This window comes from Salvelinus fontinalis, chromosome 12 (genome assembly GCF_029448725.1).
Source record: "Salvelinus fontinalis isolate EN_2023a chromosome 12, ASM2944872v1, whole genome shotgun sequence".
In the NCBI taxonomy this organism is placed as follows: Eukaryota; Metazoa; Chordata; class Actinopteri; order Salmoniformes; family Salmonidae; genus Salvelinus; species Salvelinus fontinalis.
Genome location: NC_074676.1, coordinates 3,644,781 through 3,660,688, shown reverse-complemented (window position 1 = coordinate 3,660,688; position 15,908 = coordinate 3,644,781). Strand labels below are relative to the sequence as shown.

The window sequence follows — 15,908 nt, the reverse complement described above, 5'->3', positions numbered from 1 at the left end:
GAATTGGTTCCCAATCAGAGGCAGCTGTTTATCGTTGTCTCTGATTGGGGATCCTATTTAGGTTGCCATTTTCCATTTAGGTTTTGTGGGTTATTGTCTATGTGTAGTTGCATGTCAGCACTCAGTTGTATATAGCTTCACGTTAGTTTGTTTAGTGTTCTTCGTTTATTAAAGAAGAATGTATTCACATCACGCTGCGCCTTGGTCTCATCACTACGACGAACGTGACAGAAGGAGGAGAAGTCCAGTAGCTACATGAATGAGGCTAGTTCCCAGAGCAACCCTCTATAAGATCGTCACTAGACCCTTCATCACCAACCATCTCCCTGACCACATTCCTCTTCTCAAGCTGCGATGAACTGCCTCTCTCTTTGGAGGATGCATGAACTCAAAAGACTTGGCCTATATTGGTTGACCTAACTATAGTTAAGCTACTCATGATGGTGTATTGCTTGTTTTTGTATGAAGCGCTTTGAGATTTTGAAAAGAAGTTGATTAAATTATTATTATGGAAAGAGCAGGTGTTCCTAATGTTTTGTACACTGTATTATTATACCGTCATGCTCCTCCTCAGCGTAGTTCTCAAACTCATTCATCTGTTCCTCATGGTTCTCTCTCTTCCGCTTATCTGCAGCCAGCACCTGCCTCTGTTCAGCTATAGGGGAGGAGAAAAAGGAAGTCGATTAAATTGTATCACTTGCGGTCAAACTGCACCAACAACATTACGTAGAGTTGAATCTCTGCAGAGTACAGGCAGACGCTGGGTTTGGGCCATGGAATCCTCTCCTAGTCCTGACACCCAACCTCTGACCTTTTCTTCATTGTTGTTCCATGGGACAGGTCTTCGCCTGCATAACGACTCCCTTTTGGAATTTCATTTTGGGGAATTCAGGTCAGTCAGGTAGTTGTAAATAACAACTAAATGGAGAAGCAATCAGATGAACAGTTGAAATGGGAAAGCTTGCAGCGTTCCTTCGCAGGTCGGTGGTCAGGGAGCTGTGAACTACTGACCCAGTGTAAATAAAACTCAAAAGGTAACCACCCATATCATCAACCAAGGGTTATGTCAATCATTGGGATACTGCACTGTATGCAAGTCACTTATTTACACATCAGTGATATGCTCCTAACTCCTGTCATAAAGTATTTGACCCACCCGCTCACTTCTACCTGGCATAACCTCGCCACCTAAAAGCCCAAAGTCAAACAGGTTCACCCATTTGAACACAGGTGAAAGCCACATTGATGTTGATTATACCTACTTGGCAACAGAGCTGAACCTCACTGTAACCACTCAGTGGTCACACAGATAACACAAACTCACACATTTGTTATACTATCCTTGTGGGGACCAAACAATTGATTCCCATTCAAAATCCTAATTTCCCTGACCTTAACTCCTAACCTGACCTCTAACCCTGAAGCTTAAAACAGCCTTTTTCCTTGTGGCGACCGGTGAAATGTTCCCTCTTGACTATATTTTCCATGTTTTACTATTTTAGTGGGGAATTCTGATCCCAACATGGATAGTAAAAACACACACACACAATCAATCAAATAAATGTAGAAAGATGTGCTTATACAGAAACACAAGCCTAAAACCCCAAACAGCAAGCAATGTAGATGTACACACACACACACACTATAGGTTTATCCACATTTTCTCATATGACTTACTGTGGTTTAGTAGTGTCAACATGTGGCTGCCAAAGTGGCTCTCAAAAAGTAAACTTATTTTTCTCTCACTCTATCCATCTCTCTGACCCCCCTCCCTCCACTGTGTCAGTGTTGGCACATTCCACACTCAACTTCTAACTGCTCTCTCCATACCCAGACTGGATACAAACATCAATCCATCTCACTCTCTCTCTCTTTTTCTTCTCTCGCTCTAACTCTTTTCAGCGAACACTTCAATTTGTCTTGGGTTTATGTACTTACGTAACTCGCCTCTCACCGTCTCTCTCTCTCCAGCTAAACTCTCACCTGGCCGTCAACTGAGTAGTTAGAGAACAATCAAACAACTCACCTCTGGGAACTTTCACAAGGTCTCCTCTCGTGTCCTAGCGGTTAGAGCGTTTTGGGACAGTATCTGAAAGGTTGCTTGTTCAAATCCCTAAAGTGGAAAAATCTGCCGTTCTGCCCTTGAACAAGGCGGTTAACCCTCACAACAACTTCTCCCCCGACCTTGATGATGTCAATTAAGGCAGTTTCCCGCAACCTCTCTGATTCAGAGGGGTTGCGGGAAAATGCATTCAGTTTTGCAACTGACTACAGCAGTCAGTATCACCTTTCCCTGCATAATACATGTACCTTGTGAAAGTGGAGATAAAAGAAGTCGGATAAAAGGAGAGAAGCTCAATGCTCCATGCTACCCTGTAGCTCCTGCAGCAGCCTCCAATATGCTACCGTTTATAGCTGGGTCATGTTCAGTGGGGAGAGAACTTTTGAAACTGAGAGGTACCATATCTAAACTTGTCCAATGAGAACACTGGGTTTGGTTTTCTGTTGCAAAACATTTTTGCTACAGTGTGCCCTACTGAACACAACTCTGGTCTGAGGCGGTCTGGCAAGGGTATAGCACCTGAGGTGTCCAGGGCTCTAGGCTTTGCAGCTGCCAGTCGCCGGCTAGCCTTCTCACAGTAAAAACACTATTCTCCAGCTCAGTCCAGCCATAACAGTATTCACTCAGTGTCATGACATTACCTATTCAGCTGAATCATTTTACATTTTTGTCATTTAGCAGACGCTCTTATCCAGAGCAACTTACAGTAGTGAGTGCATACATTTTCATATTTCTTCATACTGGTCCCACAGGGGAATCGAACCCACAACCCTGGTGTTGCTCTACCAACTGAGCCACACGGGACCGAATCATTGCAAAGACCGATAAAACACTGGGACTTCAGCCATCGCTGTATTCAATTGCAGCAATATAAACTCATAGTGCAGTAGTGGGCTACCTCTGCAACCAAAACATTCAGCTGACCTTAAGAAGTATTGATCGATCTAGAGATGTGGGACCAAACCATCCATCTATGCTACACACACAAGCTGTGCTTCATTCAGGCATCCACAGACAGAGGCACGCAACACTACACCATCCACTGCAAGTTCACCACCGACCATTGGTGGAAAACAACCCCAAAAAAACATCCAAGCAACATATAGGAGATCCTAAAAAGAGATCCAAACAGAGAAAGCTTCAATCACCGTCAATTTCGTCCTGAGACTTGGCAGCTCTTCTGCTGCGGCGTCTGAAGAAGTTTGCTGCATCGGCCTCGGGCATGAAGATCTCCCTCAGTGGACCTGAGAAGAAGAGAGGAAGAAAAGACAGAGTTGAGAGCTATTGTGTTGGTATGCAGAGGGTGGTGAGTTCGCGCCCAGAAAACAAAGACAACACATTTCCATTCTGTTACAATCGCATAAGAGACGAGAGGAGGGTAGATTTAACAGCAGGCAAAAAAAAGGGAGTTCCGTAAGGTTTGAAGTCCCAGCCCGCACCAGGAAATGAGGTTGTACGTGCTGCAGAAGACGAAGAAGGGTTCGGTGAAGATCGAGCTGCTTACCTCTCGGGTCGGTTGCCTTGGTAGTGCCCTTATCATCGGGGACAGCTGCACTGTCTACCTCCTGAGATACTGCATGGGTTCAGAGGTACATGATGATAGGACAAGACATCAGATCAGCGTTGAGCTCTCTATCACAATGTTCCCATACCACTATCACTAGTAACAGAGTCCCTCTGCCCTCAGACTGCACTCTTAAGTTTCTCTAGCGATATCACCTGAAAATATGACATGCACCATCCTCCTCAAGTATTCATTCACATCTCGTAAATATATATTATTCCCTGACAATACAGTCCCCCCTGCAGGCAGACTCACTCACAGGACAGTGACAGGAGCACAGCGACAAGGAAGGTTGCATGCGGCCAGGACATCTTGAGAGCTGCGTCTGAGCTGTTGAGGGATAGGAGAGAGGTGAGTGAGGTGAGAGAGAGAGGGGGCGGGGGGAAGGAGGAGAGTAAGAGAGGAAGGAAGTGAGTAAGAGAGAACAAGAGAGAAAGAGAGGTTAAAAGAGAGCAGATGGCACCCTGGAAGGGGGGGCCGGGGAGAAGATCAGCTGGTTGGAATTTCAGAGGCTTTGACAAACCGTTGGTCAGGGAGGGGAAGAGAGGATCCATGGGGACCATAGAAGCACAGAAACGTCAAGGTTTCCTCACATAAGCCACATCATTTCAGTTTTTCAAGTAATTAAACAGTTTGCTCTGAAAACCCTCAAAAGTAATATACCCCCGACCCTTAACCTTTGGAGCTGGACTTACACAATATATGGTAATGGTCCAGATGACCTTTCACCTTGTCTCAGGTGGCACAGGCTCATGAGCACATGCTCTGGGGGCTCCTTTTAGTTGCCTGTGACATCATTTAGAGATTTCAAATGGGAAGGACTCAATGAGAGATCATTCATGCCACAAGTATTGCGTTGCAATATTACAGCTTCATAATGTATACCTGCAGCAAAGTCTTACCTGAGGTTGTGCTGTACATCATTCCACTCAACATAAGGCTCCATAACATATTTAAGGGAGAGCTTTGATTGGGTTTGACGTTGACAAATGTGTTATTTTGTCATAACTGCCGCGTGTGGAGGCTCGTTGCTGGGCAGGACTCCAGGATACAGCTGTACACCAGAGATTTACTGACATGTACAGTGTATTTTTTATGTTTACACCTATCAGACAGGAAAGCAATGGATGACTTGCAACTATTACAACACTGCAATTCCCCAGTCCTGGAAAGCAATGAGAAAAGTGATTTTGAGGGCACCGACTTGCCTGTGTTGCCTCCCGCCAAATCTCTCCATCCAGACAAAACCATATGTTCAATATATATCTACCTCAATTACCTCATATCTCTGCACATCGACTTGGTACTGGTACCCTGTGTACATAACCAAGTTATCGTTACTCATTGTGTATTTATTCCTCGTGTTATTCTCTTTCTATTATTTTTCAATTTTTTTCTCCCTGCGTTGTTTGAAAGGGCCCGTAAGTAAGCATTTCACTGTTAGTCTACACCTCTTGACTTGACAAATAATTTGATTTGACACACACACACACACACTGCCAGGTCTCTCCATCCAGATGGAACTGAGCTGGCCCCTTTAACAAGGCCGCCTTCTTTGCTCAGCAGAAACTCCATCAGGAAAGTATGTAGACTTTTGTTTGCTTGAGTTTACCCCCACCTGAATAGCTGGCTCGACACAGGTCGGAGTGAAGGTGTAAATTGTTGAGAGAGAGAAGTATGCTAGGCTATCCAGGGTGGAGGGACTTTATGGATTATTTCCCAGGGGTCCAAAGTAAGTTGGAGGAAAGGGAGGAAGGATATAGTGCGTGTGTGTGTAGTTGTTGTCCTATCTTATCAGGACTCCAGTGCCCTAACAATTAACCTAAATGTCCTGACAAGGTAGGAAACAAGAACTTTTTGGAAAAGGCAGGACTTTTTTAATGCCCTGAATTTGTTCAAATGCAACTTGAAGCTTAAAGGTTTTGGGGTTAGTCATTTTTAATGGTCAAACATTTTTACTCCCTAAAAAGTCCTGAAATGTCATGAAAATTAAGCTGTGTGTGTGAGGGTGTGTGTGTTTTGTTTGTGTGTGTGTGTGTGTATTGTCTGTGGTGAGAATGAACAGCAACCTAGTGATAAGGAGATTCTGGTGTACAGACTCACTGTACATCAACATAGAGAGGGATGTTTTTTGTGCTCTCTCACACACAGATGGACTGCTATTTTCCTACAAAGTTGGGATTTATAAGGAAAAGCATGTGCCCAACTCTCTGCTTATACTGTAAAGCTTATCAAGGAAGCCCCAAATACAGTGGGGCAAAAAGTATTTAGTCAGCCACCAATTGTGCAAGTTCTCCCACTTAAAAAGATGAGAGAGGCCTGTAATTTTCATCATAGGCACACTTCAACTATGACAGACAAAATGAGAAAAGAAATCCAGAAAATCACATTGTAGGATTTTTTATGAATTTATTTGCAAATTATGGTGGAAAATAAGTATTTGGTCACCTACAAACAAGCAAGATTTCTGGCTCTCACAGACCTGTAACTTCTTCTTTAAGAGGCTCCTCTGTCCTCCACTCGTTACCTGTATTAATGGCACCTGTTTGAACTTGTTATCAGTATAAAAGACACCTGTCCACAACCTCAAACAGTCACACTCCAAACTCCACTATGACCAAGACCAAAGAGCTGTCAAAGGACACCAGAAACAAAATTGTAGACCTGCTGGGAAGACTGAATCTGCAATAGGTAAGCAGCTTGGTTTGAAGAAATCAACTGTGGGAGCAATTATTAGGAAATGGAAGACATACAAGACCACTGATAATCTCCCTCGATCTGGGGCTCCACGCAAGATCTCACCCCGTGGGGTCAAAATGATCACAAGAACGGTGAGCAAAAATCCCAGAACCACACGGGGGGACCTAGTGAATGACTTGCAGAGAGCTGGGACCAAAGTAACAAAGCCTACCATCAGTAACACACTACGCCGCCAGGGACTCAAATCCTGCAGTGCCAGACGTGTCCCCCTGTTTAAGCCAGTACATGTCCAGGCCCGTTTGAAGTTTGCTAGAGAGCATTTGAATGATCCAGAAGAAGACAGGGAGACTGTCAGATGAAACCAAAATATAACTTTCTGGTAAAAACTCAACTCGTCGTGTTTGGAGGACAAAGAATGCTGAGTTGCATCCAAAGAACACCATACCTACTGTGAAGCATGGGGGTGGAAACATCATGCTTTGGGGCTGTTTTTCTGCAAAGGGACCAGGACGACTGATCCGTGTAAAGGAAAGAATGAATGGGGCCATGTATCGTGAGATTTTGAGTGAAAACCTCCTTCCATCAGCAAGGGCATTGAAGATGAAACGTGGCTGGGTCTTTCAGCATGACAATGATCCCAAACACACCGCCCGGGCAACGAAGGAGTGGCTTCGTAAGAAGCATTTCAAGGTTCTGGAGTGGCCTAGCCAGTCTCCAGATCTCAACCCCATAGAAAATCTTTGGAGGGAGTTGAAAGTCCGTGTTGCCCAGCAACAGCCCCAAAACATCACTGCTCTAGAGGAGATCTGCATGGAGGAATGGGCCAAAATACCAGCAACAGTGTGTGAAAACCTTGTGAAGACTTACAGAAAACGTTTGACCTCTGTCATTGCCAACAAAGGGTATATAACAAAGTATTGAGAAACTTTTGTTATTGATACAAATACTTATTTTCCACCATATTTTGCAAATAAATTCAATAAAAATCCTACAATGTGATTTTCTGGTTTCTGGATTTTTTTTCTAATTTTGTCTGGCATAGTTGAAGTGTACCTATGATGAAAATTACAGGCCTCTCTCATCTTCTTAAGTGGGAGAACTAGCACAATTGGTGGCTGACTAAATACTTTTTTGCCCCACTGTAGATGTTGTGCCAAATAGACAGAATAAATAAATATTGTCCAAATAAATAGAGATGAGAAACCAGTAAATCAAACTAGTGGGTATTATGCTAAAAAGTGGCTAGGATTATATCACATTAGCAGAGTAAACACAACACCATATCATCTCTATGCACACAAAAGAATAAGGGTTCCTCAAGGGTTCTTTGAGAAGGGTGATGCTTCTATGTGTGAATCATATTGACCCAAAGAACCATTTGAGCCCTTCAATGGCTCTTTGCAGTTCAAAAAAGGGTTCTTTCCTCTTCTAGTGGTAATTCAAATAAGGGCAGTGGCTCATGAGCATATTCTGGGGGCGTGGTTTACGCACAGCTCTTTTTCTGCAACCGTGAGTCAGAGAGTCATCCCAGTTGATCTAATCTGTTGCGTTATGCTGTGACATGTTACATATGACTATGGCCAGTGACGGTGTATTGTGAAAGACTCACATACGCCCGGGAGTCATTTGAGAATGTTTGACTAAATCAGTCATTGGTTTTTGATTCTCTCCTCGGGGGACCTTCAGCCGTTCCAGAGCTAGCACACCTGATTTAATGTGTTAATAAACCAATCAGAATCAATGTCTGCGCCTCCGTGGAAATCAAGTTGGCGTACTACAAAAATCTTCATATAAATCTGTCTGTCTGTTTTTTTCATGGGCTGTGTCTGAATCAGTCGATGTGGGTACCACCGAGCTGCCAACTTCTGTCTGTAGCATCCGAACAGTTTGGGCTACTCTCTAAAACTCTCACAAACACGTACTGTACATGTAGGTTGTTTGGCTCTAGGAAGCCCACAAGCCACACAAGACTCGTCTGAAGGTAGTCCGGTACCTGTTGAAAAAAATGGAAGTATAGTATATACTGTATGGAAGTAGTTTAGTGCCTTAAAAGAGCGGTTAAATATGTGAAGAAAAAATCTTTCTTAGATCTCTCAGATGTAGGACAGACACTTCAAAGCAAACTTATTTTTACTATCTGTTTTTCCATGTATGAATCTGTTATTCATTGCATTTCTATGGACTAATGTCATTTCTATGGACTAATGATGCTGCCACCACCATGCTTCACCGTAGGGATGGTGCCAGGTTTCCTCCTGACGTGACACTTGGCATTCAGGCCAAAGAGTTCCATCTTGGTTTCTTCAGGCCAGAGAATCTTGTTTATCATGGTCTGAGAATCCTTTAAGTGCCTTTTGCCAAACTCCAAGCAGGCTGTCATGTGCCTTTGACTGAGGAGTTGCTTCCGTCTGGCCACTCTTCCATAAAGGCCTGATTGGTGGAGTGCTGCAGAGATGGTTACCCTTCTGGAAGGTTCTCCAATTTCCACAGAGGAACTCTGGAGCTCTGTCAGAGGGTTCTTGGTCACCTCCCTGACCAAGGCCCTTCTCCCCCGAGTTTGGCCGGGAAGCCAGCTCTAGGAAGAGTCTTGTTGGTTTCAAACTTCTTCCATTAAACAATGATGGAGGCCATTGTGTTCTTGGGGACCTTCAATGCTGCAGAAACGTTTTGGTACCCCTCACCAGATCTGTGCTTCGACACAATCCTGTCTCGGAGAATTCCGACAATTCCTTCGACCCCATTGCTTGGTTTTTGCTCTGACATGCACTCTCAACTGTGGGGACCTTATATAGACAGGTGTGTGCCTTTCCAAATCATCTCCAATCAATTGAATTTACCACAGGTGGACTCCAAGTTGTAGAAACATCTCAAGGAAGATCAATGGAGACAGGATGCACCCGAGCTCAATTTTAAGTCTGAATGTTAAGCTATTTCTATTTTTTATTTTTAATACATTTGCAAAAAAATTAAACCTGTTTTCACATTGTCATTATGGGCTATTGTGTGTGGATTGATGAGGAAAATGTTTTCTTTAACACATTTTAGAATAAGGCTGTAATGTAACAAAATAATACTTATAATATCATCTGCTCTTGAAGAGTATAGTCAGAACTACAAATGTCTGATTATTGCATGCAAAACGCATGCACACATTTAGCTCTATCGGAGTTATACAGGAACTAACTGCATGCTTTTCACGATCATTAAACATCCATTTAAAATGTATTTTCAGATAAGCGACAGTAGCCGATCCATTTGGTATATGGCATGAAGCTAGCTAAAAAAAACAATATGTCATTTAGCTTCTGGAAGAGTTTGACACTGGAAACTTTACCAGGATGAGGACTTGCCAGTCAGACAACTATCATTGGTATTTGACATTTTATTAGGAACCCATTAGCTGTTGCGAAAGCAGGAGCTACTCTTCCTGGGTGTCCACACAAAACATAAAACTTGACATAATACAGAAAGTTAATAAACAAGAACAGCTGAAGTACAGAACTACATAAATTTAAAAAAACAGCACAATTAGCTTACATATCAATACATACAAACAACATATCTAGGTCAAATAGGTGAGAGGCGTTGTGCCATGAGATGTTGCTTTATCTGTTTTATGAAACCAGGTCTGCTGTTCACTTGAGCAATATCAGCTGGAAGGGAGTTCCATTAAATAATGGCTCTATATAATACTTTACGCTTTCTTACATTTCTTATGGATTTGGGGACTGCGAAAAGACCTCTGGTGGCATGGCTGGCGGGGTAAGTGTGTGTGTGTCAGAGCTGTGTGTAAATTGACTATGTAAGCAATTTGGGATTTTCAACAAATTAATGTTTCTTATAAAAGAATAAGTGATAAAGTCAGTCTCTCGTCAACTCTGAGCCAAGAGAGACTGGCATGCATAGTATTTATATTAGCCCTCTGATTACAATGACGAGGAAGACGTGCCGCTCTGTTCTGGGCCAGCTGCAGTTTAATAACCTGAAACAGATTACAGGCACTAGTCATCACCACTATAGATGGCCAGCAAATCAAATAATATTTGTTTATCCCCTGAAAGTTAACTTGCTAACTAGCCATATTGACGTGATCTGTTATTAGCCAGCTAGCCAATTTGACCTAACTTGTTAGTCAATCAATCAATGTAGCCTATCATGTCTGACAGCAGCGATCGTGATTAAACACTCTTAAAAACTATTTAGAAAAGGGGATAACATTAGCTAGCTTAGCAAGGTATTGCCTACGTTAGTTGGAGAAAAAAGTACATTAGGTCTACTTACCACTATGTTTAGTCAACTGTACAAAGTTTCTACCGGTATCTTGCTAAGTAAACATGATCGGCTTGTACATCGGTAAATGCGCCCTTCGGCTTCTTGACAGGCAGAGCCCACAAAGGATGGGAAATGAACCTAAACCACTCATACTTCTGAGGTATCGTTCACTTTTATTTTATATCACTCAAATATCCAATTTATGGTGGCCAATATTGAGATATATTGTGTGTCGGCTATCCTCACGTATCTGAAATGACATGATCGGTTGATGTTTACTGATCATTTAAAGTATGCAGTTACTTGGATAATAGAGTTAGAAATGTGCAATTGTTTTGTATGGAATAATCGGACATTTATAGTTCTGACTATGCTCATCAAGAGGTGATGATATTACAACCAAATAGTTACCATTTATTTAACAAGCCATTGGAAATGGCACATAGTTGTCAATGTTTTTAGAGGAGCTGGGGGTCTCCTTGCCCCCAGCAGGCAAATCCAAGGCTCTGCACCTTATCGTGATGTTTTATTGATAATTATCTATATAGCCCCAAAAAGGGTTGAATTCATCTTCCAGTTTTTGTATTCTGTACAGGCTTTTTACTCTGTCAATTAGGTTAGTATTTTGGAGTAACTACAATGTGGTTGATACATAAACGTCGGCACCCTCATAGATATCATCCTGAAAATTGGATGTAGTTTATCACAGTGCCATCCTTTTTGTCACCAAAGCCCCATATGCTACCCACCACTGTGACCTGTATGCCCTCAATGGCTGGCCCTCGCTTCATTTGCGTCGCCAAACCCACTGGCTCCAGGTCATCTATAAGTCTTTGCTAGGTAAAGCCCCGCCTTATCTCAGCTCACTGGTCACCATAGCAGCACCCACCCGTAGCACACGCTCCAGCAGGTATATTTCACTGGTCATCCCTAAAGCCAACTCCTCATTTGGCCGCCTTTCCTTCCAGTTCTCTGCTGCCAATGACTGGAACGAATTGCAAAAATCACTGAAGCTGGAGTCATATCTTCCTCACTAACTTTAAGCATCAGCTGTCAGAGCAGCTTACCAACCATTGCACCTGTACACAGCCCATCTGTAAATAGCCCACCTAACTACCGCATCCCCATATTGTTATTTATTGTTTTGCTCACTTGCACCCCAGTATCTCTACTTGCACATTCATCTTCTGCACATCTATCACTCCAGTGTTAATGCTATATTGTAATTATTTCACCACTATGGCCTATTTATTGCCTTACCTCCCTAATCTTACTACATTTGCACACACTGTATATAGATTTTTCTATTGTGTTTTTAACTGTACGTTTGTTTATCCCATCTGTAACTCTGTGTTGTTTGTGTCGCACTGCTTTGGTTTATCTTGGCCAGGTCACAGTTGTAAATGAAAACGTGTTCTCAACTGGCCTACCTGGTTAACTAAAGGTGAAATAAAACAAATAAAAAAACATCCTCAGTTTTCTCCTATCACAGCCATTAAACTTTGTAGATGTTTTAAAGTCACCATTGGCCTCATGGGGAAATCCCTGGGCAATTTCCTTCCTCTCTGGCAACTGAGTTAGGAAGGACGCCTGTATCTTTGTAGTGACTGGGTGTATTGATACACCAACCAAAGTGTAATTTATAACTTTACCATGCTCAAAGGGATACAACTGTGTCCTTCAAACTTTGCTTCGTCAAAGAATCCTCCATTTGCAGCAATTACTGCCTTGAAGACCTTTGGCATTCTAGTTAATTTGTTGAGGTAATCTGAAGAGATTCCATGCTTCCTGAAGCACCTCCCACAAATTGCATTGGCTTGATGGGCACATCTTACATACCATACGGTCAAGCTGCTCCCACAACAGCTCAGGTTTGAGATCCGGTGACTGTGCTGGCCACTCCATTATAGACAGAATACCAGCTGACTGCTTCTTCCCTAAATAGTTATTGCATCGTTTGGAGCTGTGCTTGGGTCATTGTCCTGTTATAGGAGGAAAATGGCTGCAATTAAGCACTGTCCACAGGGTATGGAATGGCGGAATGCAGAGGAATGCATTACTGGGGAATGCAGTGTTTGATTTTCACCAGGCAGAATTGGATCCATGTCGTCCAAAATGTTATACTTTCAAATCATGTCCGTAGAACATTCTTCCAAGAGTCTCCATGATCATCTACTAGTGTAGAAGCAGTGTGCTAACATAACAACGTGCAAATATTGCACTTGTCTTTCATATTTTATTGTCAATAACAGCCGATACAGATACTGTACCTACTGTATCAACATTTTGTCTGGTGGTGCTGGGGCCACCTTGCCGAATATGTCAGTCGTCATACCTTCCTGTGGGGTATGTCTGTCCCCACCCCATTGATAGTACCATTCGATTTAATAATAACAAAATACAATAAACATTAATAATGTGTCTCTTATCATTTTTATGCTGAGTACAAGATCTTTCCCAATTCAGGAGTTGATGAGTGACACATGTATTGAAAGGGTGGTGTTATCTTGTCCGTATATTCAGTTTATTGTCCGTCTGCAAATTCTGCTTATTGCGGCAGCACTATTTTCCTGTATCTGCAAATGTATTTGGCAAAAAAAGGTGATTCTGATATTACTAAACACTTGTGATGACCTATCTTATTAGTAATCACATTTGTCCCTTCTGAGGTGTTTGCCAGTGCCAGTAGATCAGCTCCAGGCTCCTCTCATCACAAATACTGGTCATGAAGGAGCCTGATTTACAGATCTAACCCAGCTCCAATCACAGAGAACGACAGTGAGGGAGAGAGAGAAAGACTGTCACCGTACAGTCATGGAAGCCAACAGTAAATACACAGTTTAACATAACCAATCAGAGATTATGATTCACAGCTAATTCACAAGGGACATGTAAAAGGGATGCAAACTGGTGAGGGCCCAAAAGGTGACATTTCTTTTTGTTGCACCAAAACATGCTAAAATAATCCCTGCTAGGGGGAAATGTAGGTTTTAACTAAATAAATAACAAAAAGTGATTTAAACCGTCTTTCAAAGATAATTGTAAAGGGTTTAACACTGTTTCCCATGCTTGTTCAATGAACCATAAACAATTCATTAACATGCACCTGTGGAACGGTCGTTAAGACACCAACAGCTTAGCTGATAGGCAATTAAGGTCAGTTATGAAAACTTAGGACACTAAAGAGGCCTTTCTACTGACTCTGAAAAACACCAAAAGAAAGATTCCCAGGGTCCCTGCTCATCTGCGTGAACGTGCCTTAGGCCTGCTGCAAGGAGGCATGAGGACTGCAGATGAGGCCAGGGCAATAAATTGCAATGTCCGTACTGTGAGACGCCTAAGACAGCGCTACAGGGAGACAGGAGAGACAGCTGATCGTCCTCGCAGTGGCAGACCACGTGTAACAACACCTGCACAGGATCGGTACATCCGAACATCACACCAGCGGGACAGGTACAGAATGGCAACAACAACTGCCCAAGTTACAACAGGAACGCACAATCCCTCCATCAGCGCTCATACTGTCCGCAATAGGCTGAGAGAGGCTGGACTGAGGGCTTGTAGGCCTGTTGTAAGGCAGATCCTCACCAGACATCACCGACAACAACGCCATCTATGGGCACAAACCCACCGCCGCTGGACCAGACAGGACTGGCAAAAGTTCTCTTCACTGACAAGTCGCGGTTTTGTCTCACCAGAGGTAATGGTCAGATTTGCGTTTCTCGTCGAAGGAATGAGCGTTACACCGAGGCCTGTACTCTGGAGCGGGATCGATTTGGAGGTGGAGGGTCCGTCACGGTCTGGGGCGGTGTGTCACAACATCATCGGACTGAGCTTGTTGTCATTGCAGGCAATCTCAACACTGTGTGTTACAGGGAAGACATCCTCCTCCCTCATGTGGTACCCTTCCTGCAGGCTCATCCTGACATGACCCTCCAGCATGACAATGCCACCTGCCATACTGCTCGTTCTGTGCGTGATTTCCTGCAAGACAGGAATGTCAGTGTTCTGCCATGGCCAGTGAAGAGCCCGGATCTCAATCCCATTGAGCACGTCTGGGACTTGTTGGATCGAAGGGTGAGGGCTAGGGCCATTACCCCCACAAATGTCCGGGAACTTACAGGTGCCTTGGTGGAAGAGTGGGGTAACATCTCACAGCAAGAACTGGCAAATCTGGTGCAGTCCATGAGGAGGAGATGCACTGCAGTACTTAATGCAGCTGGTGGCCACACCAGATACTCAAATCAAATCAAATGTATTTATATAGCCCTTCTTACATCAGCTGTTTTCTCAAAGTGCTGTACAGAAACCCAGCCTAAACCCCCAAACAGCAAGCAATGCAGGTGTAGAAGCATACTGACTGATACTTTTGATTTTGACACCCCCCCCCCCCCCCTCACATGTCTGTGGAACTTGTTCAGTTTATGTCTCATTTGTTGAATTTTGTTGTGTTCATACAAATATTTACACATTTTAAGTTTGCTGAAAATAAACGCAGTTGACAGTGAGGGGACGTTTCTTTTTTTGCTGAGTTTACATGCTCAGTCTGTGTGTGCAAAATAAAAAGTGGTTAATGTGAACCTAAATCACGGCTAAAAAATTGAAAAGAAAGCAAACAATGTTATTCGTTGCCTAAACTTTACTGCAAATGACACTCAAGTCTTGAGAAAAAAACAATACACTAATATTGCAGTTAGCCATGACAGCCTTTATAATAGAACGCTTGTGGCCACACAAACATCTAAATATTGCACTTAAAGTAGAATGAAACAAACAGGCCTTCTATTTTTGCTCTATTATAGTGGCCACTATAGTAGACATCGATCAAGTGCACAAGGCTATATGTGTGCAAAAAGAATGTTCACCAAGTAAAAACAATTATAATCCCCCCTCACTCACACACAAGTGGTCCTGTCAAGTTCAACACAACAAATGCAATATTTTGGGGCTACACTGCAGGTTATCACATTGTACACTTTCTGCCTGTGGACATCGGTTCTACAATGTGCCAGCAGCATAGTACGAGACCCTTTGTTGGCATAATTGATCTCTTTCAGGCAGAGAGTACACCTGGCATACCCCTTTTATCCACTGTATTGAAAAAGTGAGAAAGAGGGAAAGTGTGTGGTGTTCCTTTCAACTATATTGTGGCATCCAGCTCCAGCTACACTTGATCCCTGAATCCACTTGTTTAACAAGCAATGCCTCGTTTTCACCTAATTCTCTCATTCTGAAAATTAACCACATATTGTAGAGGGAAAACATTAGTTCACTGATAATAGTTTGATCGTTAGCTAGTTAACTAGTCGA

General features: G+C 43.0%; 1 protein-coding gene across 1 annotated transcript in view; it reads right to left on the bottom strand.

Annotated features, from left to right (window-relative positions):
- LOC129866649 (unique cartilage matrix-associated protein-like) overlaps positions 1-3,967 on the bottom strand; it is a 5,754-nt gene extending 1,787 nt beyond the window's left edge. Inside the window, exons 1-4 of the mRNA XM_055939420.1 lie at positions 3,886-3,967; positions 3,567-3,635; positions 3,211-3,306; positions 557-655 (exon numbers count right to left, since the gene is read on the bottom strand). Of these exons, the coding sequence (XP_055795395.1) occupies positions 557-655; positions 3,211-3,306; positions 3,567-3,635; positions 3,886-3,937 (316 nt within the window). The 5' untranslated portion in view covers positions 3,938-3,967. The remainder of the gene's footprint in view (positions 1-556; positions 656-3,210; positions 3,307-3,566; positions 3,636-3,885) is intronic.
- Between the last annotated feature and the right edge of the window lie 11,941 nt (positions 3,968-15,908).